Below are 26,103 nucleotides of genomic sequence, written 5' to 3'. Positions count from 1 at the left end.
TTCAATAAGTCTTTCTTTTGATTTACATGTCATTCTGGGGAATAGTCAATCTAGCACTAGTGTTTTACAAAACTGTTTATTAAATATTGCTGGACTCCAAGAGTCAGCTTTCCTTTTATGTTTAAACAAAGGGGTTCAGTTGACCAGGTTTATCATCCAAAGAGGACTTCTCGGGGCCTGTGCTGTGGCGCAGTATGTTAATCTTCCGCCTGTGGCCACAGCATCCCATCTGGGCGCTGGTTCTAGTCCTCGCTGCTCCTCTTTCAATCTAGTTCTCTCCTATGGCCTGGAAAAGCAGAGGAAGATGGCCCAAGTCCTTGGGCCCTTGCACCTACGTGGGAGATGGGAAGAAGCTCCTGGCTTCGGGTTGGCACAGCTCCAGCCATAGCGGCAATTTGGGAAGTGAACCAGCAGATGGAAGACCTTTCTCTGTCTCTCCCTCTCACTGTCTGTAACTCTACTTCTCAAATAAATACAATCTTTTTTTTTTTTTAAAGGACTTTTCAAAGGCTCAATTGCAAGGTGGTGTGTATTTAGGAGGCTCCTCTGAGAGACAGCTCTCATGTGTTTTACGACACACGAGTCCCCAAACCACCACTCTGAAAAACCACCGCTACAGGACACAGCCCTGTGCCTGCTGTGTCCTTTTCAAATGCACAAACAAAAACGAAAGTTTTTATTTTAAGAAGGGAAAAAGTTTCACAATGCAACCCAACCCAAGATGCCATGGAGAATCATACCACATTGGAAACAGACAAGAGGCAGCCAGAACTATTTTATTATAAAGATACACCGTGAAGAACAAACCTGACCATATACTGAAGCCTGAAATGGTACATGCCAAAATGTTCAGTACTGTACAGAAAAGTGCATTGTCACAACAGATGAACAAAGCTTTTTTCTTCTTCTTGCAGAACTGTAAAAGTATTCCCCTTTAATTTCGCCTCGGAGAGGCGGGAACGTCATGGTAAGAGGCAGTACAGAGCGTGGCGACAAGATGGCAGTCGGCAGCACGTGAGCGGGGCGTGGAAGGGAGCACACGGGGGCTCACTGCGAGGAGGGAGGAACGCAAACCACGTCTACGGAGACGAGACAGTCTGACGGCGGACACGGCTGGAGAACGAGACACCACCGAGCACTGAGGCGCGGGAAGGTGGGGGTGGAGACGCAGCTGGGAGAAGGGGGCGTTTCAAAACACTCCAGTGGGCAGCGAGAGGTGGGGGAGGCAGAGGCGGGCTGGGCAGAGAATGGGGCGACAGTACAAGAGCCAGGCTAAAACTCCTCTAAAATAGAAAGGCACTTTCACATGTACATACTACAGATGTACATTGACACAATTAGGTAACAGTCACAAGCAGGAAGCTACCAGAACTGCAATTGATCAAACCGACAGGAAAGGACAATACTGATTTAATTACGTGGGCAGGAGTTACCTGTGGGTATGTAGGTAAATAGCAGTCTCTCCTGTTACACAGCCACTTACTATACTTAAGTAACTATAATAACCATCGCACTACACATTGAACTTGGATGAATGCTCTAAGGGGGGCATTCACAAACGCACGGTTTATATATTTTCTTTTACTAAACAGTTTCTAAGATAAGCATTATGGAACCCAGTACAATTATTTAAACATACAAAATTCCCTACGTAATTGAAAGATACAGGTACCCATCTTGATTATACCACATAGACTATTTTTTTTTTTTTAAATAAAGTATACTAGGGTAAGTGAAAGCTCCAATTCCAGCTTGTTTTCCTGATCTCATGAGGCTATGCCCATCACCCTGCACCGAGGCCAAAACTCCAGCCCAGCTGGAGGCTGGGCTCAGCTCAGGGGATTTCCTGGCGTAGTGTGGCTGCAGCTACCCAAGGGCAGAGCCTTCGGTCCTAAGCTGATCTGACTCTTAGGTCCTTTGTGGTGAATAACTGAAAGCAAGAGTCCAAGCATGTTTCCTGCTCCATAGCCTCTCAGCGCTGTGATGAGGAATTGTCAAGCTCCATCCCAAGGCCTGTAGTCTTCCAAATCCCTCACAGAGGCCTAGGCTCTTTAGCTTTGGATTTCGGAGGCTGTAATGATAAAAGTTTCCTCAGCTGGTAGACTCCAGAGGCTATGTCATTCCTAAATACTAAGGATACCACTATCTACCTACTCCTTTTTTTTTTAATTAAAATTATAACCCCATTTTGGGAAGAGCAAACGTACAAACTCATAACTGATACAACTTGACCCTTGGGGCGCTCTATCTGTTGCGAAGGGTTTGTGACCACTGTCATAGACTAACTGGGGCCCTACTGAGAATACTCTGGCTGGCTCAAGGGGCACCGAAGTCAGATTACATCGTGTGAAGACGTGGAAATCTGGCAAATGCTGATGCTGACACCAAACGTGAACGTGGAGCTCTAGAAAGCACCCTCAAAAGGTTGAAGCGGCTGACACAACACTCATCAGAAAATGTGTACTGAGTACCTTCCTTTATCATGACAATCCATTCCCCAAACCCCTGACCCAAACCGAAAGCCCGGCTTGGTAAATCTACTTGAGTGAGTTCTGTGGATAGGACATGAACATATGCGTGTGTGATACCGGCTGTGAATACATATTCTTGTGTGAGTGCAGTCAGGTGATCTTTGTAGAACCATAATCTATCCATCATCAAAATGACCCCTTCCCAGACCACACATGAAGACTGCTAAGACCCTAAAACTGGGGGCGTCACATCACATCTCCAGGGCTGATTTTTCTTTCTTCCGTCTCCCTTTCCACCTCCCCTCTGGGTGCTGCACCTGCCACTGTAAAGGCTGTGAACAGGTGAGGCTTCTGAGCTGCTGCAGCGTTGAATGAACTTTGCTGGGTGCCATTCTGGAGCTTTTGTGTGGTGACCACCGTGTCACGTCCTTGGAATCTGAAGACTTTGACTCAACAAAGCAATGAGACCTGCTAAGTTCTTACTAAGTCCTTGCTCAATCTGACGCCACACCCTTTGCTTGCAACTGAAGTGAGAGTGTCTCCAGGTGACCACAGGAGTAGAGGGAGAAAAGATAGAGAACAGTACAGTAAGGGAGTGCTGGGTGTATCGGGAGCCGTTTCCTGAAGAAGGCACAGCCTCTAGGGCTCTGGAGGGCTACAGCAGCATGCCCTCTGCCATGCAAGGCCGCAGAGGGCCCTGATGTGAGGGGCAGAAGGCAATCCTTGGTCCAGCTCAAGTAGAAAGACTGCAGGGAGGAGTCTAAAGAACTGAGCTGGTAGTAGTGAGATCTGAAATGCTGAAGTTACAGCTTCAAAAAGACACGAGAAAAATGCAAGATGCTTCTACTCTTTTGATACTTGAACATCTCACTTTTCAATCAAAGAAGGAAAATGATTCTTAAGAATCTTTATTATTTTAAAGAGCTAGGGGATTACTCAGGAAATTTAAACTTCCTAGGGAGTTTGGGAGGATTATCTAAAAGTTAGGGTTGTTCAAAGCTCATTTCTGGCTGGCAATCCATGGTGTACAAAGGTGCATAAGGACAACTACAGCTCAAGAGAAATGATCCAGGGTTGGAGAGGATGCTGAGCTGGGCCGTCTCCCCCGACCCCAAAGTGGGTAAAAAAGGATGGTTTTGAGAACTTGGAGGTATGACTTTGAAAGATAACCATGTCTCAATATTTTTCTGTAGGAGAAAATTAGACTGGCAAATAGGTAGCTATGAACGTAATGGTCTTGGGTACACAGCCTAATTCCTTTCTACACAATGTAGTTACCAATGGGCTGATGAAGTCAAGTCCACAATATGTTGACTCGGCTGGGGAGGCAACAGACTTCGAATCTGAAACCCAACCAGAAAGAAATCAATGATGGTTCATAGGAGTTCGTTCTGAGCCATCCATTTTTTTTTTTTGTAAGTTTCTTCATCAAGTAAGTTTGATGATAGAACAGTAAAAAGCTTTTAGGTCTATAGATGATACCAGCCACTGCTGGTAGGGTAATGGTGTTTGTATCTTAGCAAAGGATAAATGAATGGGAAGCAAGCGTTTTAAGAAAGGGAAACTACAGTGTAAATACAGGCTAATGAAAGATCGTCTATGTACTAGCATGCCAGAGAATGATGGTCTCAGTTGAGGAATGATGAGCCCAGCTGACTGTGCGAGTTACGCAGAGACCACATTGCAAAAGAAAAACTGAAAGAATGTCAAGGTCCCAAGGTACGAAATCAGGAGGAAACCATCCTGGACCCACAAGGCAGTCTTCCCAGGTTGGCTCTGTGTAGTACCCCAGCCAGCTCAAGACACAGAACAAGGACCCTGGGGTTTCAAAGTTGGCATCATCAGGCTCTTGTGGTGTGTTTAAAGGAAACAAGGAACGTGGAGCAGAGCACTGAGTGGACCAGGGACTCGGCTGCAACTGCTCCATTTCCACAGGGATTTAGAAATATCTGCTAGGCAGTTATTGTGCAATAGACCCTTGAAGGAGTTTGTGGCATTGAGTAACCAGAAAAATCCTTAAGATTAAACTGTTCCAGTCCTTTCTAAGTGCAAGGGCTGGACTTGGAAAGCTCTGGGGCCTGATAGCGTTCACGGATGGAGCAGTCCATAGCTTTGGGGCCAGTGTCTTCCCCACTCCTTTCCTAGGTCCGGTTCCAGCAATAACTGCAGAGATTCTACCCCCTTCCACTGAGCCTTTAACCTAGACCCGGGCAGCAGCTGTTAGGAAAGGCAGTGATCCAATACGTTCGTGCCATGGGCTTAGGGTCGCACTGGGCACATGCCACCGTGACATCTGCAAGCTTTTAGTGGGAGCCGGGCCCCAGCTCCGTGTGCAATCAGAGGTGTTCAGTCAGTTGCCAAACAATGGCAGCTTTCGCCACTTCTCAGCCATTACCCTGAGGGCCACAGGCTGGCACTGATTATGCCCCTCCGGAACCTGGAACTGGGATTCTCCGGCCTTCGGACCAAGACGTCTCTGACTCACCTGAGCTACACTAAGTCTGAAGCGCTGTATGATGCAGAGAGCGGTGTTGCCTTCATTACAAGTGGTGCAGCATTGGATTTTTTTTTTTCAAGTAAGTCTAAGTGTTTCTATTGTCTTTAAAATGACGTAAGATTTGTCCAGTTATTTAAAAAAAATTACAAAATACAAATGCCCGTGTTAATTTAGCTAGTCTCAGACATGACATTTGACAACATAGAAAAGCCAAACGATCTCCAGTCATAAGCACAAAACTAAGCAAAGTTACGCATCACGGACTTTTGTCCCTGATCCATTTGCTTTTTAAAATCGCCTCCCCTTCCGACCTTGCCCAGCTGGTTTTCACATCGTGCAAGACTTGTCTGTCGGACCCTGGGAAGGTGGGGCAGGTCCTATGGTAGGATTTGTTTTTGGAAGAACAGCAGGTTTTGGCCTAAGGGCTGGGGGCTTCAGCTGCACGCCCATTCTGGGTGCCACCACGGGCTTGAAAGTACTCATCGTGTCACTGGAGGAGCTAGTGCTACGCCGGATCTGAGGCTCCGCGCTCCTGAGGGCAGCGCTGTGCAAAGGGCTGAGAGATTCCGTGGAGGTGGCTGGCGTGGGAGAGTTTTTCACTTGTTCCAAGGTATCCAGCACCACATCCGGCGCGTGCTTGGCTGTACTCTGTCGCTCCAGTTCTCGGAGCTCATTCAAAGCGGTGTTCATCGTCTCTTCGATGTCCTGTTGAGACACAATCAGAAAGATGGAAATGACACATGGTAATTCACACGAAGGTACCGAATTCTACCTAGATATTTCACTTCAAACAAGCCAGCAAAGAGAATGAATATTTTAAAGTCACAGTTATTAGATATTATGAGTGTACATATGATGTCAGATTTGGTTATCTTGACCCTAAATTCTGAAGAGATCAAGTTGTAACGGTTCAGGGAGCCATATATCAAGTGCTTGCCATTCTAAGGCTCGAGGTAACCGTCTGATGGTCTCCACTGGCACTGAGTTTGTGGTTAGGAATTCTAGTTCAACTTAGAATAACAGCTTAAATTTAGGTGCTACACTAATTTCTCAATAAGCAAATATGAATAGTAACAAAGAATCATGCTTAACAAATTTTTGAGCACTTACTATGCACTTGGCTAACTCTGGAAAATTCTGGAAAATTGAGCTTAAGTCTTCCCCTGAACCACGTGCACTGGGTCTCTGGCTGTAGTGCTGCCCCATGAATGCATTTTTGGCTGTGCATATATTTTTTTGGCATGTGTTTGTGTATGTATATATATATATATATATTTTTTTTTAGTGTCACAAGGATGCAGTAGGATTGTGGGCAGAGGCCAGACATACAACCTGTCTCACTAGTGCCCCAGAGAGTTGACATGCAAAGAATTTTCCTGTATCTTGCTCAACATTGGAATTTTCTCTAGGTAAGTGAAAATTTCATTCATAAAGGTATTTCAAAAAGCTCAGGGAAAAGTAGATTTAAAATGCAAGTTTATTTCACAGCAAAATATTCTGAAATACATGTGTAGCTTTTTCATAATATGCGTATTCTACAAACTTTCTGAAGACCTCTTGTATAATAACCTTAGCCTAGAATCTTTTACCTTTTTACATCTTAAAAATTATATTTATTTGAGAGAAGGAGAGCGAGATGGACAGAGAGAGCTTCTGACTGATTCATTCCCCAAATGCCCACAATGGCCAGGGGTAGGCCCAAGCCAAAGCCAGGCGCCAGGAATTCCAGGTCTCCCATTTGGATGGCAGGAACACACTTACTTGAACCATCACTGCTGCTTTCCAAGGTCTATGAAGGAAGCAGGAGTGAAGAACTGAAGCAGGAATTAAACGCAGGCACTTCAATATAGGGTGTGGGAATCTTAACTGATAGGCTAACTGCCTGCTCCCCTAACTTCATTAAAAATAAATATTTTGGGGGGTTTAGGCATTTGGCCAAGTGCTTGAGCCACAGCTTGGGACTCCTACGTCCCAGATCAGAATACCTGGGTTAGAGTCCTGACCTTTTTGCAGCTTCCTGCTAATGTGCACCCTGAGAGGCAGCAGGTGCTGGCTCAAGCAGTTTGGTTCCTGCTACCCTCATGGGAGCCTTTGGCTGAGTTCCCAGATCCTGGCTTTGGCTGGCCCAGTCCCAGTGGTTGCAGGCATTTGTGGAAGTGAACCAGTGGAAGGGAGCTTGCTCTCTCTGCCTTTCAAGTAAATTAAATAAAAAATGTAAAACTAATAACAAAACTTTTAAATTGACACGTAACAATTGTACACATGTATGGGGTACAGCGTGATATATTTCAGTTGCTGAATAAAATATGTGATGAGGCAGGCCAGAGTTTGAGACATATCCCTTATTTCAAACACTTATCATTTCTTGGTATTGGAAACTCAAAATCTTCTCCACTAGCTATTTTGAAATACATAATTATAAGTTGTCAACCACAGTTATCACACTGTGCTATAGAAAATCAGGAAGTTATTCCTCCTAGCCAAATGCAGTTCTGTACCCATTAACCATTCTCTCTTCACCTCTGCCAACCACTATTGCATCCGCTAATTCCATGTGATACACCTTCTTAGTTTCTGCACATGAGAACATGAGGTTTGTCTTTCTGTGTAAGGTTCACTCAACAGGTCTGCTAATTCTATCCACATGTGACACAGGACAAGATTCAGTTCTTTTCTATGGCTGAATAATATTCTGTTATGCATGTGTGTATATACACTACATTTTCTTTGTTCATTCACCCATTCATGGATATCTTGGTTGATTTTATATCTTGGCTATTGTGATAAGTGCTGTAAAAAACATGGGAATACAGATATCTCTAATATACTAATTTCCTTTGTGCCTGTGTGTGTGTGTGTGTGTGTGTATATATAGTGGAATTGCTAGATAATATGATAGTTGGATCTCCAGTTTTTTGAGGAACTTTGATACTGTTTTCCACAGTGGCTATATTAAATCATATTCTGTCAACAGTGCATGAAAGTTTGCTTTCATCTGCATCTTAACTACCATGTTATTTTTTGTCTTTTTGAGGACTGCCATTCTAACTGGGGTGACGTGATATCTCACTGTGGTTTTGATCTGTGTTTCCCTGATGATGAGTGATGTTGAGTATTTTTTTCTTGTACTTATTGGCCATTTGTATCTTCTTTTATGAATTTTTGGTTCAGGTCATTTGCCCATTTTAAAATTGAATTATTTTTTATTTTTTGCTATTGTATTCAGTTCCTTGACTATTCTGTGTAACAATCTCTTGTCAGAGGAATAGTTTGCATTTTTTCCATTCTGCACGGTGTCACTGCACCCTTTTGCTGTGCAGAAGCTTTTTACTTTGATATGATTCCATTTAACAATTTTTGGTTTTGTGCCTGTACTTTTAGCTTCATATCCAAAACCTGTCTTCCCAGACGAATGTCCTGAAGCATTCGCTACAGGTTTCCTTCTAGTAGTGACACAATTTCAAGTCTTACATTTAAATTTTCGATTCATTTTAAGCTGATTGTTGTATGTGGTGACAGAGAGATGGTTTCATCTCTGTGCATATGAACATCCAGTATTCTAAGGACTATTTATTAAAGAGACTTTCTCCTAGTATGTTTTTGGCATCTCTGTTCACAATCTGTTGGCTGTAAGTACACTGATTTATTTCTAGGGCCTCTATTCTGTTTCATTGGTCTATATGTGTCTCTTCATGCTAGTGCAGTGCTATTTTGGCTACTAGAGCTTTGTAGTATGTTTTGAGATCAGGTGTTGTGATGTCTTCAGCTTTGTTCTTGTTGCTGAAGACTGCTTTGGATATCTGGGGTCTTTGGAGGCTCCACAGGAGTTTGAGAGTGCTTTCTTCTGTTTCTATGAAGAATGTCATTGATACTTTGTTAGGGGTCACATTGAGTCTGTAGATTGTTTCGGATGGTGTAGATATTTTTACAATATTGATTTTTTTAGTCTATAAACATTAGAAGTTTTCCCATTTTTTGTGTCTCTTTCATCAGTGTTTTATGATTTTCATTGTAGAGTCCTTTCACCTCCTTAAATTATTCCTAGGTATTTCATTTCTAAAATAGCTAATATAAACGACATACTACCTTGGTGTCTTTTTGGCTAGTTCATTTTGTGTATTTTTAGTGCATACATAGAAATGCTATTGATCTTTGTTGATCATATCTTTGCAACTTTACTCCAGCTGTTTATCAGTTTTAAGGGTTTCTCAGTGCAGTGTTCAAGTTTCTCCATATATAAGATGATAGCTGCAAAAAGAAAGTTTGGCTTCTTTTAGAATTTGAATGACCTTTCTTTCTCTGTCTTGCCTAGCTTTGGCCAGGACTTCGAGTACTATGTTGAAAAAGAATGATAAAAGTGGGTATCCTTTTGTTAAAAAATCTTAGAATAAACACAAGTTTTCCCCATTCAGTATGGTGCTGGCTGTGGATTTCTTCTCTGTGGCCTTAATTATGTTGAGATAAGTTTCTTTTAAGTCTCATGTGTTGAAAGTTTTTTTCAGGAGATGTTGAATTTTGTTGAATGAATGAATGTTCTTTCTACATGTACTGAGATGGTCATGTGGTTTTATCCTTCATTCTGTCGGTATCATTCTTACTGATTTTTTTTATGGTAAAACATTCTTGGATTTGTGGGAAAAATCTCATGATCATGGTGTATATTCATTTGAAATATACTTTTTTGATGTGTTTATTGCTATAAATTTCTTAGTACTGCCTTTGTTGCATTCCATAGGTTTTTGTATGTTTCTGTTTTAATTCAAGAAATTTAAAGACTTAATTTCTGTATTGTCTCCCTGGTGGTTCAGGAGCAGGTTGTTTAATTTCCATGTATTGCTATGATTTCCATAGCTCCTTGTTGTTGGTTTCTAATTTTATTCCTTTGTGTTCAGAGGAGATAAATGATATCATTTCATTAAAAAAAAAATCTTCCGGTCTTTTTCTGTGGGTTAACGTATGGTAACCTGGGCTAATGTTCCATGTGCTGATGAAAAGTGCGTAATCTGCAGCCCTTAGGTAAATGTTCTGTACATACCTGTTATGTTCACTTTTAGAAAAGCTGATTTTCTGTCTGGATGATCTGTCCATTGATGAAAGTGGTGTATTAGATTTCCCAAGTATTATTATATATATCTCTCTCCTTGTAGATATAATATGAACTTCAGATGTTAGAGTGGTCCGGGGTTGGCTACATATGTAATTATTTCATCTTTTGCTGAATTTATCCTCTTATGATTATGTACTGATCTTCACTGTCTGCTTTTACAGTTTTCTACATAGTCTGCTTTGTCTAATAGGATACTCACAGCGTATCCTCTGTTTGTGTGGTCTGTATTTTTTTTTTTTTTCTTTATCAGTGAGGTGAGTTTCTTGCAGCATACAGTTGGGTCCTTTTGTGTGTTTAATTCATTGAACTAGTCTATATTTTTAAACTGGGGAACTTAACCTGTTTACACTCAAGGTTATTAGTTTTAGATAGCCTCCTATTACATATTCTTTGTTCCTTTCTTCCTCTCTTATTGTTTATCTTTGTGTATGGCAGCTTTCAGACATGATAAAGTTTGATTCCTTTCTCTTTCTCATTTGTGTGTCTACTACCAGTGAGTTTTACACTTGTGTTTTCATGATGGTAGTTTCTGTCCTTGGGCTTCTTGTTCTAGGACTGCCTTAAGCATTTCTTGTAAACTTGGTCTAGTAGTGATGAATACCCTCTGTTTGGCTTATCTAAGAAAGACTTCCTCTTTCATATCTGAAGTGTTACTTTTCTGGGTATAGTAGTCTTGCTGGTAGAATGTTCATTCCATTCTTTCCTGATATATAAGATTTCTGCTGGTAGTCTGATGGGGATTCTCTTATATATAACTTGGCATTTTTCTCTTTTCCTTTCAGAATTCTCTGTATCTTTGGCTTTTTAACAACTTGACACTAATGTGCCTTGGAGAGAAGCTCTTTGGGTTGAGTCTACTTGGGGTTCTTTGAGGTTCATGGATATGGATGTCCAAATCATTTCCAAGACTTAGAAAGTTTTGCTCTATTTTATTCACTAAACATGTTTTCTGTATCTTTTTGTTTCTTCTCCCTCTAGAACTCAAATAGTGTAAATATTTATGTGTTCACTTAATGATGTCCCAAAGGTCCTATAGGCATGCTTTGCTGTCTTCATTCTTTTCCTCTGTTTAATTCAAAAGCTCCATCTTCAAGTTTAGAAATTATTTCTTCTGCTTTAGTCTATTGCTGGACTATGGCTTTTTAAAAAAATTCACTCATAGAATTCTTTAGTTCCAAGATATTTAAAAAAATTGTATTCTCCTATATCATACTGAACTTCCTTAAGGCAATTATTTTGAATCTTTTTCATGGATTTCATAAATTTCCTTTATTTTGGGGGCTGCTACTAGATAATTATTGTGTTCTGTTGAGGTTGTTGGATTCCTTTCAGGTTTCTTGTTTGACAGTGTTGATATCTGCACATCTAATGCAACAGTCACCATTTCTGGTTTTACGGATTTTTTAAAAAAATTTTTCCGTGAAAGGACTTTTCCTATATTACAGTTAGGTGTGGATATGGGGTCTTAGCTTTGATTCTGGGTAGATGCAGTAGTGTGGTCTCTGTGCAGTTTCTTCAGCTTCAGTCCTCGTTAGTTATGTCTGTGGTCATGTCCGTAGCCCGAGGCTGTAGGCGTGACTGTGCGGGCATGGCATGGTTTGGCTGGGAGAGGGTGGCTTCCTGGCTGACTTGTTGGGTATCATTTACGTGCGTGCATGTGCTGTGTAGCATCTCCTGTGGGCCAGGGCTGTTATCTGGCTAGCTAACAGGTGATTCTTCTGTGTGTTGGCTGTCCCTCCGTGCATACGTGCTTATTTCCTAGAAGGACTGCCACATAAGTTGGGAAGACAGAGTCTCAGCCCTTCTGTGGAGCCTAGGCTCTGAGCAGCTGAGGTCATGGTGTTGAAACCCTTCTTATGAGTATGGTAGAATGATGGCGGAGTCTAAAGAATGGAGACACACTATAGCTTCTGGCCTCCAGGATGGAATGCACTCTAGCAGTGGGTCCAGTTTAGGATGGCACTGAGCCCTAGCACCTTACGTGTGTGTGTGTGTGTACAATGTGGGCTCCTACTACATGACAATCCAACTATGGGAAATCTGGACAACTCTGTAAATGGTGTTTGGGCCCTGTGAGACTGTCTGCAGTGGCAGTGGGGACTGTTGGAGATCTCCAACTTCCCTTGTCCCCGTAAAGCTTGCAGTTCATATGGGTGGGACCGACAGTGTGGGAGAGTCAGGGTGCCGTACTCTACGCTCTCTGGTGCTATCTTGAATTTTCATGCTCCACAGGGATCCTGCCCCTTCTCTGCAACTCGCCAGCAAACTCCTTGTTATTCCAGATTACAGTTGTTCTTTGGCATGGCCTCTTTTGGACGAGGGGGACAAGAACAGGTAACTCTAACCGTCTTGCTCTTTTGTGCCCCCCACATTATGAAAGTTTTCAGAGTCACAGTGGACTCACCCACGGCAAGCCCTAATCAATCAATAAAGCAAGCACGTTGGGAGATGATGAAGGGCGCAGTACACACACGTATGCCTGATAGCAAGAACTAGTTCTGCCAGACCACAACTTTGCACCAAGGCCACAGCAACCTTTCACAAAAATAGTTCTGCAAGGACATCTGCTCAGGAACTGTCTGTTCAGCCTTGGACAGGCACCACCCTTGTTGTTAATCTGCATAGCCAAAGAATTTTATTTCAAAATATGTAATCTTCACCTTTAAAAACTTCCCGAGTCTCAGCCTCTTTGTGGCAGTTTATTATGGCACACAGATTCCACTGTAATGTTCTGCCATTCCCAAATATTATTCTTTGGAAGATCTTTCTCTGTTATTTAGGCTAACAATATATAAAGGCAAAATCTTTTTTTTTAAATAGTGAAACATTTTCCAGGAATGCAACTAACTATATAAATTATTCTTTCATTGCAACTGTGTGACTAAGAGTTGTCTGCCAATTTGGAAAAGCCACCTAGCTAATAGGAACACTTTTCATGAAATGTGAGTCTAGTTATGTCTATTAACTTAATACTCTATCAAGGTGCATTTTTGCTTTTATAGAAATTCTGCAAGTAGGTGAAAATATTTCACTACATTTGTCTTTTAGTGTTAATAATGAACTGAAGTATATTAAATTATTTTAATACTTATTTCTTTTTACTTTTATTTAGAGCTTTATATTTTTCAAATTAAGCATGTCACCAATTGATTTCAGATACTGAAGGAATAATTACAAAATATTAGTTTAAAAAAGTAGAGTTTATTCCATGGATGGACAGAGAGATAAACAAGATGTGGTATATAGGTGGCTTGCAAATATTTTTTCTCATTCTATTGGATGTCTCTTCATTCTGCTGATCATTTCCTTTGCTTTGCAAAAGCTTCTGAGTTTGATACAGTCCCATTTGTTTAGTTTGCTTTTGTTGCCTGTGCTTTGGGGGTCTTGTCTAAGAAGTCATCCCCTACACCAGGGTCTTGGAATGTTTTCCCTATATTTTCTTCCAGAAACTTCATAGTCTCAGGTCTTAAATCCATCTTGAGTTTATTTTTGTATTTGGTGAGAGTTATGGATCTAATTTCATTCTTCTACATATATACACCCAATTTTGCCAGCACCATTTGTTGAAGAATTATCCTTATTACACTATATGGTCTGAGCACTTCTGTCAAAAATTAGTTGGCTGTATGTATGTGGATTAACTTTTGGGTTCTCTATTATGTTCTACTGATCTATGTATTAGTTTTTATGCCACTACCAAGCTGTTTTAATTACAGCTTTTTAGTATGCTTTTAAGTCGGGTTTTGTGATGTCTCCAGCTTAATTTTTTTTGCTTAGTATCACTTTGGCTATTTTGGGTCTTTTGTGATTTAGTACAAATTTTAGGATTGTTTTTTTCACACTCTGTAAAGAATGCCATTGGTATTTTGATAGGGGTTACACTGAATCTGTTAACTGTTTTAGGTAGTATAGACATTTTGATGATGTGAATTCTTCCAATCCATGAGCAAGGAATACCTTTCCATTGTTTTGTGTCCTTGATGATATCCACAGTCTATCAACAATTTAAACTCAACAACAACAACAAAAAATCCAATTGAGAAATGGGCAAAGGATTTTGACAGACAGGTCTCAAAAGTAAAATAAAAATGGCTAACAACTGTACGAAAAAATGCTCAACATCAATGGTCATCAGGGAAGTAAAAAGCAAGACCACAATTAGGTATTACCTCACTCCTGTCAGAATGGCTAAAATCCAAAACACAGAGAGTAACAAATGCTGGCAAGGATTGGAGAAAGGAGAATACTTATACACTGTTGGTGGGAATGTAAATTAATGCAACCACTGTGGAAAACAGTGTAGAGATTTCTTAAACTAGAAATAGACTTGCCATAGGATCTAGCAATTCCACTACTGGGTATATATCCAAAACAGTTGAACACAAAGATACCTGCACCACCATGTTTATAGCAACATTGTTCCCAAGAGTCAAAATGTGGAACCAACCAAGGTGTCCATCATCAGACGAATGGATAAAAGACATGTGGCATATATACACAATAGAACATTATTCAGCTATAAAAAATGAAATTCTACCATTTGCAGCAAAATGGATGTAACTGCAGGACATCATAGTGAGTGAAATAACCAGGCCCAGAGAGACAAATACTGCATGTGCCCCCATTTAAAAAAACAAAAAGCAAAGAAATGTGTGTATCAGTATTGATGTAAATATAGTTATGCAAAATTTTGTTTGAAAACTGTCAGAATGTGGTATATTCATACAAGGTGGGTATCAATCAGCCCTAAAAACAAAGGAAATCTTGTCTCACAGAACATGTGTGAACCTTGAGGGAACTGTTCTGAAGTAGCCAGTCACAAAAAGACAAAGTCTATGATTCCAGTTAAATGTGGTGGCTAGAGTACTCAGATTCATAGAAAGGGAAGGCTGCCAGCATCCGGGAGAGGGAAATAGGGGGAGCTGTTGTTTGATAGAGTTTCAGTTTTGTAAGATGGAAAAGTTCTGGAGAGCTATTTGACAACACATATGCACTTTGGTGAGCTGCACACTTGAAAATGGCCAAGATGGTGTAAGTTAGTACAAGTTAAAAAAGAATGGCAGAGCACTGACTGAGATGGGGTGGAGACCCTGCCCTGGTCTGACAGGTTGCTTCTTTCTATCCCTGGGAACCTCTCCACCCACCTGAGCATCCACTGCTCTGGCACTGCTCAAAGCAACCACTTCTGGCTCCATCTCCCCACTGGGGTCTCTAAGCACCTGGAGGCAGCTGCTGCTATTTAAATTAGTGTCCACAGACCCTACCAGGGGATCTGGCAGACAGTAAGTGCTCAAAAAAGGTTTGCGTAAGTGATTAAACCAAGACAATGACAGTTTCCAATAATGAGTAAACCAAGATAGCATCATATATGGATATGGTATCCTTTAAGACTCTGCATCAGGGAGCCTATTGATTGTTTAATAAAGCACTTGGATGTTCAGTGTATGAACACCACGATGGCACGCTGACCTGTCCTCTTGGGAAAATGGGAAGAGTGCGGTTGGAAGGATAAACAAAGGACAAAGCTGGAAGCCACTTTGGGGGGTGACATCACTTTTCAAGTGATTATTTTCATATGTGATTTCCATTTGCTGCTAAACATATGGATTTTTTTTTATAAATATTTGCCCCAGAGAGATTGTGCACAGCCTCATTTATCTGTTGAGCGTGTGTTTTAAAGCTGCAAAATGACAGAATCCCCTTGTTCTAGCATCAAGGGGGTTAAACAGCCCTTCCCACCCCGTGCAGTGTGTCTCACCTACTTACTGCAGCACTGATGTGCGTTTCCAGAACCATTATCTTCAGCTATTCTTGAATTTCACTCATTCTAAATAAGCCTCAGAGCCCTTACATAGCACTTTAAGTGGAAAAAAAGGACCCCAAATGGCAAAAATCCTCTTTTTGATGTTGGCTGAGAAGCTGTTGTCTGTTTAAAATTTAATTAAAAAAAAAAAACATATGAAACTCTTCACATAATCTAATCTGCTCGCCAAAATTCTTTTTAGTTAGACTTTGAAGCTATTTTGAGTGTCCTATCACACCAGGGCGGGTTTCCTTGGGTGCTTTTTATTAAAAATAATCCATCTTTCATACTTCCCCATATTAATTTCATTCCTTTGTTATTTTTTCATCTGCTTGCTTTCTCTCCACCTCAGTGACAGCTGGAAGATGGTGCAGAGAACTGAAGGGCGAGCCCTGAATCTACGCGCCCGCTCTGTCATGCTGTACAAAGCACCAGAGAGCAAGGACGCAGAACGGCCATCGCTACTCTTTCACTTCTGCTTAGAAAATTCTCATAAGCGGAAGATGCTGCTGCGGTCCTCTGTGTGGTCTGGCTGGGGGCAGAAGCCGTGGATGGGGCGGGAGGGCACACAGGAGCCAGACCCACTGTTCAAACAGTTCACCGATACTGACTGCAGCATGATGAACTGACCCGCCACGTCCTAAACAGAAAGTATCATCTTTGCCGTATACCCAAACCTTTCTGATTTTGGGGCCTCCTTGTGTTCCATCAGCTTGCCTGTCTCTCTAGCTTTAGACGCATTTAGCATCTGAGAGGGCCATTCTTTCCTTGTTCATCTTTTTCAACAATTTCCTTGGCTTTCAACGTTCCAAGTCCTACCTTTCTTTCTGCCCTGTCTCTGTTTAAGTTGCTGTGAACCTGATACACCTGGGCCCCTTCAGGAACACATGGTTCTTCAAAAGACACTGAGAGCCAGGCCTTAATTTAAAGAAGGGGTTAGGGGTTGGCGCTGTGGCACAGCAGGTTAAGCTGCCGTCTGCAGTGTGGGCATCGCAAAGGGGCGCCAGTTTGGGTCCTGGCCGCTCTGCTTCTATTCCAGCCCCTGCTAATACGCCTAGGAAAGCAGCAGAGGATGGCCCAAGTGCCTGGGTCCCTGCATCCCTGTGGGAAATCTGGAGGAAGCTCCTGGCTTCTCGTCGGCCCAGCTCCGGCCACTGCGGCCAATTTAGGAGTGAACCAGTGGATTGAGGATCTCTGTCTCTTCCCCCTCTCTGTACCTCTGCCTTTAAAATAAATAAATCTTTTATAAAAAAGGATGGGCTAATGTCCCTTCTGTTGTTTTCAGTGGGCTCTGTATCAAACCGCAGCAGCAGAAGGTAAATCCTTCACCCCTCCAGGTGAATGGACGCAATCATCCATTAAAAGCACTGTACCTGAGCAATCGTCTCTGGGTCCAGGGGCTTGTGGTCGTTGAAGCTTGTGTACTGCCCTGATGACGTGGACCTCCTGATAGGGGGGCTGTCGATCTTCTTGAGGGAGTCGTGCCGGCTGATGTTGGTCAGGCTGCCGTGGCCGGGGCGGCGCCTCCTCTCGGGACTGTCGTTGTTGAGGCCACGGTTCTGCAGCAGGCCCCGGGGGTGACTGGCCAGGCTTGGGGACCCCAGGTCAACTGAGGAGTTGGAAAGAGCATGTGGCGGGTGGAGGGGGCAGTGGCCATCACTGGTCCTGCCAGGACGCCTTCCTGGAGGGGGCGGCTCTCCTCTTTTCCTTTGTCTAGACATCCACAGACAGAGAACATAGGAGAGGTCATTGCATGGGGTAATGCATGGTGGCTCTTGTGGGAGCTGGAGGCTTGGGAGCCCAGTGAGCTGATTCTACCTACCTGGCCAAGTAGCCGTCGGAGTGCCGGTCCGTCGGGGAGCTCATGTCCTTGGACGAAGACTTGTCCTCGGTGACTGGCCCACTGCTGGCTTCACTGTCGGCTTTTTGGCTCAGAGTGTCTGAAAATGCATCATCCCTGAAACAGGGAGAGTCAGGAGTGAGGGTCCACTGGGAGACAAATGGGATGAAAAAGTGATGGCATTTGTGGACGCAACACACAACACACGCTGTTTTCTTTTCATTACAAAAATAACGCGATTTTACTGTAGGTAAGTTAAAAATTCTAGATACATAAAAAAGAGTGAAGTAATAATCACCTATAATATAGCATATAGTATAATGACTATTAGGATTTTAGGATATATTATTCCACCCCCTTTTTTTTCCCCTCTATGTCTGGGATATACCTCTATGAGGGTGTGCCTAGTATTTATAATATAGACATCTATAAGGTTAGGTACATTATTTAAAAAAATATTTTTCATTTTATTTGAAAGGCAGAGAGATAGAGAAAGAGACAGATGAAGAGAGATTGCCCATGTGCTGGTTCACCCTCCAAAGCCCCAGTGACTGGGATTGGGCCAGGCTGAAGCTAGGAGCCCAGGACTCTGTCTAGGTCTCCCACATGGGAGGCAGGGATCCAAGTACTTGAGCCATCACCTGCTGCCTCCCAGGCTGTGAATTAGCAGGAAGCAGAACAGCCAGGAATTGAACCAGGCACTCAGATATGTGATGAGGGTGTGGAGACTTACCCGCCCTGCCACACACTCACCCCTGATTCAGTACTTTAGGTACATAAATGCCTGTTTGTTTACCCATACATAGTACTTCTTGGACTCTGAGATACAAACTTTAACATTTTAAATTAGGCTGAATCAGACACTGTATATATTTCGTGTATTAGTGTTTCTTCCGTTGGTAATGCACTGTGAAACACTGTACTCAGAAAACACTGGAGCCAAAAAAAAAAAAGTGTTGTTTTGCTGTGGGATGCCATTTGTGATGTTGGCATCCCATACTGGAGTGCTAAATTAAATCCAGCTTCTTGCTCATGCACCTGGGGAGGCAGCAGATAATGGCTCAACTACTTGGGCCCCTGCTACTCACACGGGAGACCAGGATGGAGTGCCCAGTTCTTGATTTTTGCTTGGCCCACGCCTCTGTGTTGTGGTCATTGGGGGAGTGACCCAGCAGATGAAAGATCGCTCCCTGTCAGATAAATGAATCTAAAAGAAATAGAGGTAACACTATGTTCACTTTGTAACCTGTGTCTTTTACTTAATGTCTTTAGATACTGTTGAAATGACAGTTTTCTCATCAGCGAAGTTCAAAAACATGAAAAATCCCTAGAGAGGATTCCCTTAGACTTGAGGTCGGTAGCTTCACCCTTGGGAACTTGGAGTTGAAAGACATGAAGAACAGAGCAGCACTGCTTTGGAATTAGCAGTGCATTTCCACTGTGAAAGCTATTTTCTGTTTTATTTCTTTAAAAACCCAGAAGCTTCAAAAAGATGTTTCCCAGTAGTGTTAGCTCCAAACTCGTTAAGGGTTTGGGAAATGGAAACCTGGGGTCCCAAAGTACTATTAGCAAGGTCACCGAGCAGGTGAAGAAGTATGGCCAGCTAGCAAGCCCGGCCTCTGGGGCCTCTGCTGAGCTTCCCTCACGCTGGCGCTGGAAGTGGGGATCACTCACATATCCTGCACCACTATGTACTGGTGGGGCACAAGCCCGTCGACCCCGTTGTGTCGGCCTTCCCACCAGTCCTCGGAGGCGCGGTGGTACAGCAGCAGTGAGGCGCCTTTCTTGAAGGTCAGCTCTCTGGCAGATCGTCCAACGTAGTCAAACTTGGCTATTGCTTCTATTGGCTCACACTCTACAGAGAACACACCAGAGGAGGGAGGCATGGGGCGGTTAGGAAGGCAGCGCACACTCTGAAAGGTCTACCTGGAGCTTGAGAAGCAAACAGGGCCCTTTGAACGGCGGGTCGGAATAGGCTAACAAACCACCCACCAGGTCAGGGGATATAGGGGCTGCTGGGAGAGATGCAGAAAAACGCTATCTTGCTGTCATCAGCTTCTCGGGCCATGAAAATCCAAACATGAGCTCTTAATTTCCACAGTCTCTTACCAGAGATTTAATGGCAATGTAATAAAAAATATTACAGACTGGAATACAACACAAACTCTCTCCTTGGGTTGCAATATCCTCCACGGTTGCTCCCATAGTCTTTTGATATTGATGGAGTTTTCTTGCAATATGTTCTTAACCACTTATAACAGGGGAAAAAAGTCATCATCCCAAAAACACTAGGAAGTTTCTGCTTTATTAGCTTGCTTTTAAAAATCCAAGTAAATACTGTTTGAATATATTTCATTTTCTCATAGTGATTGGGCACTATCAGATCTTCAAGCTACCATCAACATTAGTGATAACTTTTTACTCTATTATCAGCAACAAAATTAGACTGCCCTCTATCCAAATTAAAGGACTACATTTGAAAATTGTATTTTCTGGAGATCAACAGATTTTCAAGGTTATATTGTGAGTGGGAAAAAAAGGCCAATCCCCAAAAGGTTACATGCTATATTATTCCAGCTGCATATCATGCCTCAAATGACATAATTTTAGAGATGGAAAATAGTGGTTCCCAGAGGGTGGGAGTGGGGAGGACAAAGAAGGGATGAGGCTGTGGCTTTATAAAGAGTGGTAAGAAGGGTCCTTGTAATGGAACTCTGCTTGGTCTGGACTGTGGCTGAGTCACACAAACGTATACACAGGACAAAACTGTATAGAACTAAGTAAACACACACAGGAGTGCATGTAAGACTGGTGAAATGTGGACATGGGGGTAGGACCATGGCCATGCCAACCTCTTGGTTGTGATACTATCCTACAGTCATGTCAGTCATTACTGTCAAGAGAAAATGGAGACGGGTGCATGCAATCCCTCTGTGTTTTTTATTAGAACTGTATATAAGTCCACTGTGACCTCCAAATAAAAAAGTTAATTAAAAAATATTGAGGGGCCAGCGCTGTGGCATAGTAGGTAAAGCTGCCACCTATAGCACTGGCATCCCACACGGGTCCTGGTTTGATTCCTGGCTGCTCCGCTTCTGATCCAGCTCCCTGCTGATCTGGAAAAGCAGCGGAAATGGCCCAAGTGCTTGGGCCCCTGTACCCACATGGGAGATCGGGATGAAGTTCCTAACTTTGGCCTGGCACAGCCCTGGTGTTGTGACCATCTGGGCAGTGAACCCACGGATGGAAGACTTCTGTTTCTCTCTCTGCCTTTGCCTCTCCCTATCTGTAACTCTGAGTTTCAAATAAATATATCTTAAAAAAAAAAAAGCCAAAAAGATATTGAAGTCTTGGTGTAGAATTGGAATTCAGCCCTTATCTAATTCTGACCACAAATATTAGAAACAAACAAGACAAACTCAAGAGCTTCAAGAGTATTTTATGATTCCTCTGATTGCACACAGCCCTTTGAGATGTTGAGATCTTTCGTCCTCTTACCCACCATGACTGTCTCCTCACCTTTGCCAACATAGGTGAGTAAGCTCCTAATCAATCAACAGAACTGAAAAAGACTCGAGACAAGAGGTGAAGTCCTCCAGATGTCTATGCACCGAGCAATAGTTCATTGGCTAGAGACTGACCATGTGTTAGTTTCCACATACGTGAGAATAAGGGCACACATGGTAGATTAAAAGCTACTGATCTGTCAGAAATTCCTGTTAGAAATTCTTCTATTTCTTTTGGTAACAAACTTGCCCATTTAAAGTTTACTGTTTCCCAAGTTTACTGCAATCCCTTCAATATCTCTTTCGCGTCTATCTAATAACTGCATGAGAAATTCTTGGTTTGACAGCTGGGCTTCAAAATTCTCTGGGACATCTGAGTCAAAAGCAGAAAATCCAACACACATGCTGAAATCCTAGGTTTCACCGTATATAAAGGGCCTGAGTAAATTTCAGCTAAATATTTTAAATAAAGACAAACAATGGCCCATCTTTTTGCTAGTGACTAATGTTTGAGGTGAATGACATTTCATATCTCAGGACCACAACACTATCATCTCTTAACAGTACATTTCTAAGCAATGTGTACAGGTCTAAGAATAATCTGTAAAGCAACAGTTTAAGTTCTTTAGCAACCATGTATAATTTCTAGGTCCTGTTAAGACTCTGGTATTCCCCCTAAAATTGTATTGTATTAAACAATAAATAGCAGTTTCATTAAATACCCAACCCTGTTTCATAAGGGGGAGGGCTGTAACCTTACATTTAATGATAATGATTATAGTTTGTTTTAAATTTGGCAGCTAATAAATCCTGTTGATATGAGATGGCAGATACCAAAATTTATAGCCCTGTTCTTCCTGGGAGACAGGAATGCACACATCCATGGAGGAATGAAGACATAGTAATTTATTAAAAATAACTTTACGACACAACTTGCAAATTCCTGTGTGAACACACACACACACACGACTGGTCTTTTTTTTTTTTTTTTTTTTTTTTTTTTTTTTTTTTTGACAGGCAGAGTGGACAGTGAGAGAGAGAGACAGATAGAGAGCAAGGTCTTCCTTTTTCTGTTGGTTCACCCCCCCAATGGCCACTGCAGCCAGTGCACTGTGCTGAACCAAAGCCAGGAGCCAGGTGCTTCTCCTGGTCTCCCATGCGGGTGCAGGGCCCAAGCACTTGGGCCATCCTCCACTGCACTCCTGGGCCACAGCAGAGAGCTGGCTTGGAAGAGGGGCAGCAGGGACAGAATCTGGCGCTCTGACCGGGACTAGAACCCGATGTGCTGGCGCCGCAGGCGGAGGATTAGCCTATTGAGCCGCACTGGCCACGACTGGTCTTAACTTAAAAAAAAAGATACCAGTCCATGATACAATACACAATCTATGTATAGTTTGTCAGAGGGAAATGAAAATGACTGATGTTCTTTAATGTCATTCAATCACACACTGTCATGCTGGCACTGGGCGACTTAGGACTTCAGCTATATTCATATTTTACCACGACTTCATCATGATGATCTCTACGGTAATCATTTCTTACTCGTTTTAAAAAATAGCAACATGATTCTAAGACTCTGCCTGTTTCATTCAAATGAATGAAGGTCATGAACAAACGACCCAATCAATTAGAAGAACATTTTATTGGTAATCCTAGTACATCAACTAGTAAATCTCAGTGATTTCATTATTTTGAGTCTGGCTTCTCCTCTGAGAGCTATCTCACTGTGCAGTGTCAATCAAAAGCTATTTACACACGTTAGGCCAGCCACTGAGTAGCAAATCCATCTGCACCATGCCCCTTTCCTAGGGCACGCTGCATGGGCCTTACAGGTCCTGAAGAGACTTTGCAGACTGTTTCTACTGCTGCTATCAATAATAACAAAACCACCATCAGTTAGTTTTCCCGCATGGCTATTATGATTTTGTGCAAAGGGGAAGAAAATTCAGCAGAGCCGATTTCCTGGCTGCCCCTTGTTGCCAGGTCTTATATTTGCACTTCATGGTGTTTTATATGAAATGCTGGCCATCACACTTTGTGTGGCACCTTGCTGTCCATGACACTTTTCCTATCAACTCTGTTTCTTACAACCCTTTCAGAAGATGGTTTTATTCTGTGACAGCCTTGTTTTTGGAAAAACAGCTGGTGACACTATGACAGAGAAAATATGATACCAGAGTGGTCAAAAAGAAAATATTCTAGTTAATTTAGTTACATGACTTTAGAGATTGCTGGGAGAATATCTGTCTTTTGTAAGCAAGGCTTTTCTTTCCGAGAAACTCGGGTGACTCTGATCAACGTGTTATCTCAAACACAGAGCATTCCACAAAGCTTCCCTCTCACAGTCAAGGGTAAGAAGGGCGGACAGGAACGCTTGGCAATGAGGTTGGTGTCTGGAAGACTGGTCTTGTCTCGGCTTTCCCTGCCACTGAGAAGGGCGAGGGAACACTTGGAGAAAGCAGTGAGAAGCGAATGAGCCACAGAGGGAAACAAAAGGAAAATCCAGGATGAAAGAAAGGATGGTGGCGGGGGTGGGGTTCAGACTTTTGAGAGCTATGTCACAAAGATAGACGCTCTCACATTAAAAATGCCTTCTAAGTTCAGAAAACATCATTGTATCTTATTATTTCTAATATTACTCAAGTAGAAAAACTCATGAAAAATATATATGGGATGATTGCATTTACAGGAAAGTAAAGAAAATGGAAAACGAAACAAGAACTTAGCAACACAAATATATAGTGGTTACCCCTGCAAAGGTAAGTAAGGTGGTGAGTTATGGGAACTTCAAGGGTAAGGACATCTTTTTTCTTAAACTTGGTTGTAGTTCCATGGTCGTTCAAGGAACATCATTCTTTATACTTTGTGTGTACTTTACAAATATACTTTTGTGTCTATGGAATTTCTAATGTAAGTAATTGCTTAAGAAGAAGGATACAGAGACTGGTGTTTGTAACAGCACGAGTCAGGACATACCATCTTCGCTGGTGTGGGGCTCTGTACCAGCATCCTGGTCCACTTCCTCCAACGTACCGTGCTCACTGTATGGGCTGTCACTGCAGAACAGAAACAGAAATTCATAGCAAAGCAAAACAGAGGCACTTTTAAAAAACTGGACAGGAAAAATAAAAGACTTTGGAATGGCACAAGAGTTCCGGGATAATCTGCCAACAGAATGCTGGAGCTTCCATTAATGATGTCGTCCTACAGGAGCGTATACATGTATGATTTTGGACTCGAGTTTTTTTGGACAACTCGGCAGATACAAGTTTACTTGTAGAGAAAGGATAACATTCTATACAAAAATAAATATTACCCACAGTAAGGTAAAGTGGTTGAATTCTGGTAGAACATGATTGTAAATTCACTTAATCATTCCTTTACTACATATAAATGGATGGTTCTTTAGCTTCTCCTCTGAACTGGCTGATGCATTTCTGCTCTCTATCTGAGGAGCGTGATATTGTCCTCTTTTAAAACTTTGCATGTAAAAAAAATAATAAAAAAAAGTGGAGGATGGCCCAGGTACTTGGGCCCTGCACCCCATGGGAGACCAGGATAAGTACCTGGCTCCTGCCATCCAATCAGCGCGGTACGCCGGCTGCAGCGCACCAGCCGCAGCGGCCATTGGAGGGTGAACCAACGGCAAAGGAAGACCTTTCTCTCTGTCTCTCTCTCTCTCACTGTCCACTCTGCCTGTCAAAAAAAAAAAATAAATAAATAAAATAAAAAAAACTTTGCATGTGATATTGTCTTCTTTTAAAACTTTGCGTTTTAAAACTTGCTGTGGCACAGCAGGTTAAAGCCCTGGTCTGCAGTGCCAGCAACCCACATGGGACCAGTTCGAGACCCAGCTGCTCCACTTCTGATCTAGCTCTCTGCTATGACCTGGGAAAGCAGTGGAAGATGGCTCAAATCCTTGGGCCCCTGCACCAGCATGGGCGACCAGGTTCCTGGCTTTGGATTGGCATAGCTCAGGCCATTGCAGCCATTTGAGGAATGAAACAGCGGATGGAAGATGTCTCTTTCTCTCTCTCTCTCTCCCTTTCTCTCTGCCTCTCTGTAACTCTGCCTTTCAAATAAATAAATAAATCTTTAAAAAATAACAAAACTTTGCCTTTCATATTACTTCTCCTTCTCCTCAAATATGTGCTGATAAATGGACTGCAGTGGTCCTAAATCTGATATTTCCATGGAAATCCATTTCTATTGCTGATGTTGGGGGTGAGGCGAACCAACATATCACTTTGTCTTTAAAATGAGTGACATGTCTAGAGAACACAGCACACAGGACACACACATGCACATGCACATGTTCTTGGCTGCAAGACTGTTATGAGGCCTTGATCCTGTTTAGAAAAAGTAGCAACCACAACGTGTCCTAGGATCCAACACGTGAGATAATACTGACCAGACATCTCCATGCTTGCTTTTTGAAGAACTGAGTCAGGCAGCAGAGCGCTCTGATGTGGCCCCAAGAGTTGTAAATGCTAAACTTTGACCTTACATAACACATCCATGAAGGTGAGATTATGGGTCTCAGCAGGGCTGAGTTCTATTCGTTTACCTTTCCACAGCCAAGCTCAGTGAATAGCTTGTGCATAAGAAATGCTCAAGTAAACATTTCCAAATGGAATTTCTTGTGTCAGGCTGCTGGAATCCAGCATGTTTTCCTGTTAACTCAGAAAGCAGGATTGTGGAAATAGGCAACTCTCCGTGTTCTGAAGGTGTAGCATCAGACCAAGGTCCAAGTGGGAAAAAGGTGCTTTCAGTTATTCAATGGCCTCTCGGCTACTCGTTCCATTCTACTTAGTCCTGGGTAGGAGAACAGGGAAGGAAGTATCCTGGGCAGGGTCCAAGCCTATCAGACAAGCCTATT

The 26,103-nt window shown here is 42.5% G+C and overlaps 2 protein-coding genes across 4 annotated transcripts in view; one reads left to right on the top strand and one right to left on the bottom strand.

The window, feature by feature from the left end:
- The window catches only part of KICS2 (KICSTOR subunit 2), an 82,824-nt gene extending 65,693 nt beyond the window's left edge, over positions 1-17,131 (top strand). The window contains exons 3-6 of one of the 2 annotated variants that reach the window (XR_016216837.1): positions 915-1,153; positions 6,254-6,377; positions 12,308-12,409; positions 16,231-17,131. Coding sequence is in view for 1 of the 2 variants with exons in the window: in XM_089308614.1 (XP_089164740.1) it covers positions 915-1,101 (187 nt within the window). In the remaining variant the exon portion in view is untranslated. Of the gene's footprint in view, positions 1-914; positions 3,932-6,253; positions 6,378-12,307; positions 12,410-16,230 lie in introns of those variants that run through there. The other variant, XM_089308614.1, reaches the window with a different exon arrangement.
- SRGAP1 (SLIT-ROBO Rho GTPase activating protein 1) overlaps positions 761-26,103 on the bottom strand; it is a 318,942-nt gene continuing 293,599 nt past the window's right edge. For both annotated transcript variants that reach the window (XM_002711308.6, XM_017341950.4), the window contains exons 18-22: positions 24,201-24,280; positions 19,393-19,573; positions 17,701-17,835; positions 17,252-17,591; positions 761-5,673 (exon numbers count right to left, since the gene is read on the bottom strand). In XM_002711308.6, the coding sequence (XP_002711354.1) occupies positions 5,296-5,673; positions 17,252-17,591; positions 17,701-17,835; positions 19,393-19,573; positions 24,201-24,280 (1,114 nt within the window). In that variant the 3' untranslated portion in view covers positions 761-5,295. The remainder of the gene's footprint in view (positions 5,674-17,251; positions 17,592-17,700; positions 17,836-19,392; positions 19,574-24,200; positions 24,281-26,103) is intronic.

The sequence above is a fragment of the Oryctolagus cuniculus genome, chromosome 11, assembly GCF_051225735.1.
Source record: "Oryctolagus cuniculus isolate XC-2025 breed Fujian yellow rabbit chromosome 11, ASM5122573v1, whole genome shotgun sequence".
In the NCBI taxonomy this organism is placed as follows: domain Eukaryota; kingdom Metazoa; phylum Chordata; class Mammalia; order Lagomorpha; family Leporidae; genus Oryctolagus; species Oryctolagus cuniculus.
This window is presented reverse-complemented; position numbering and strand designations above follow the sequence as displayed.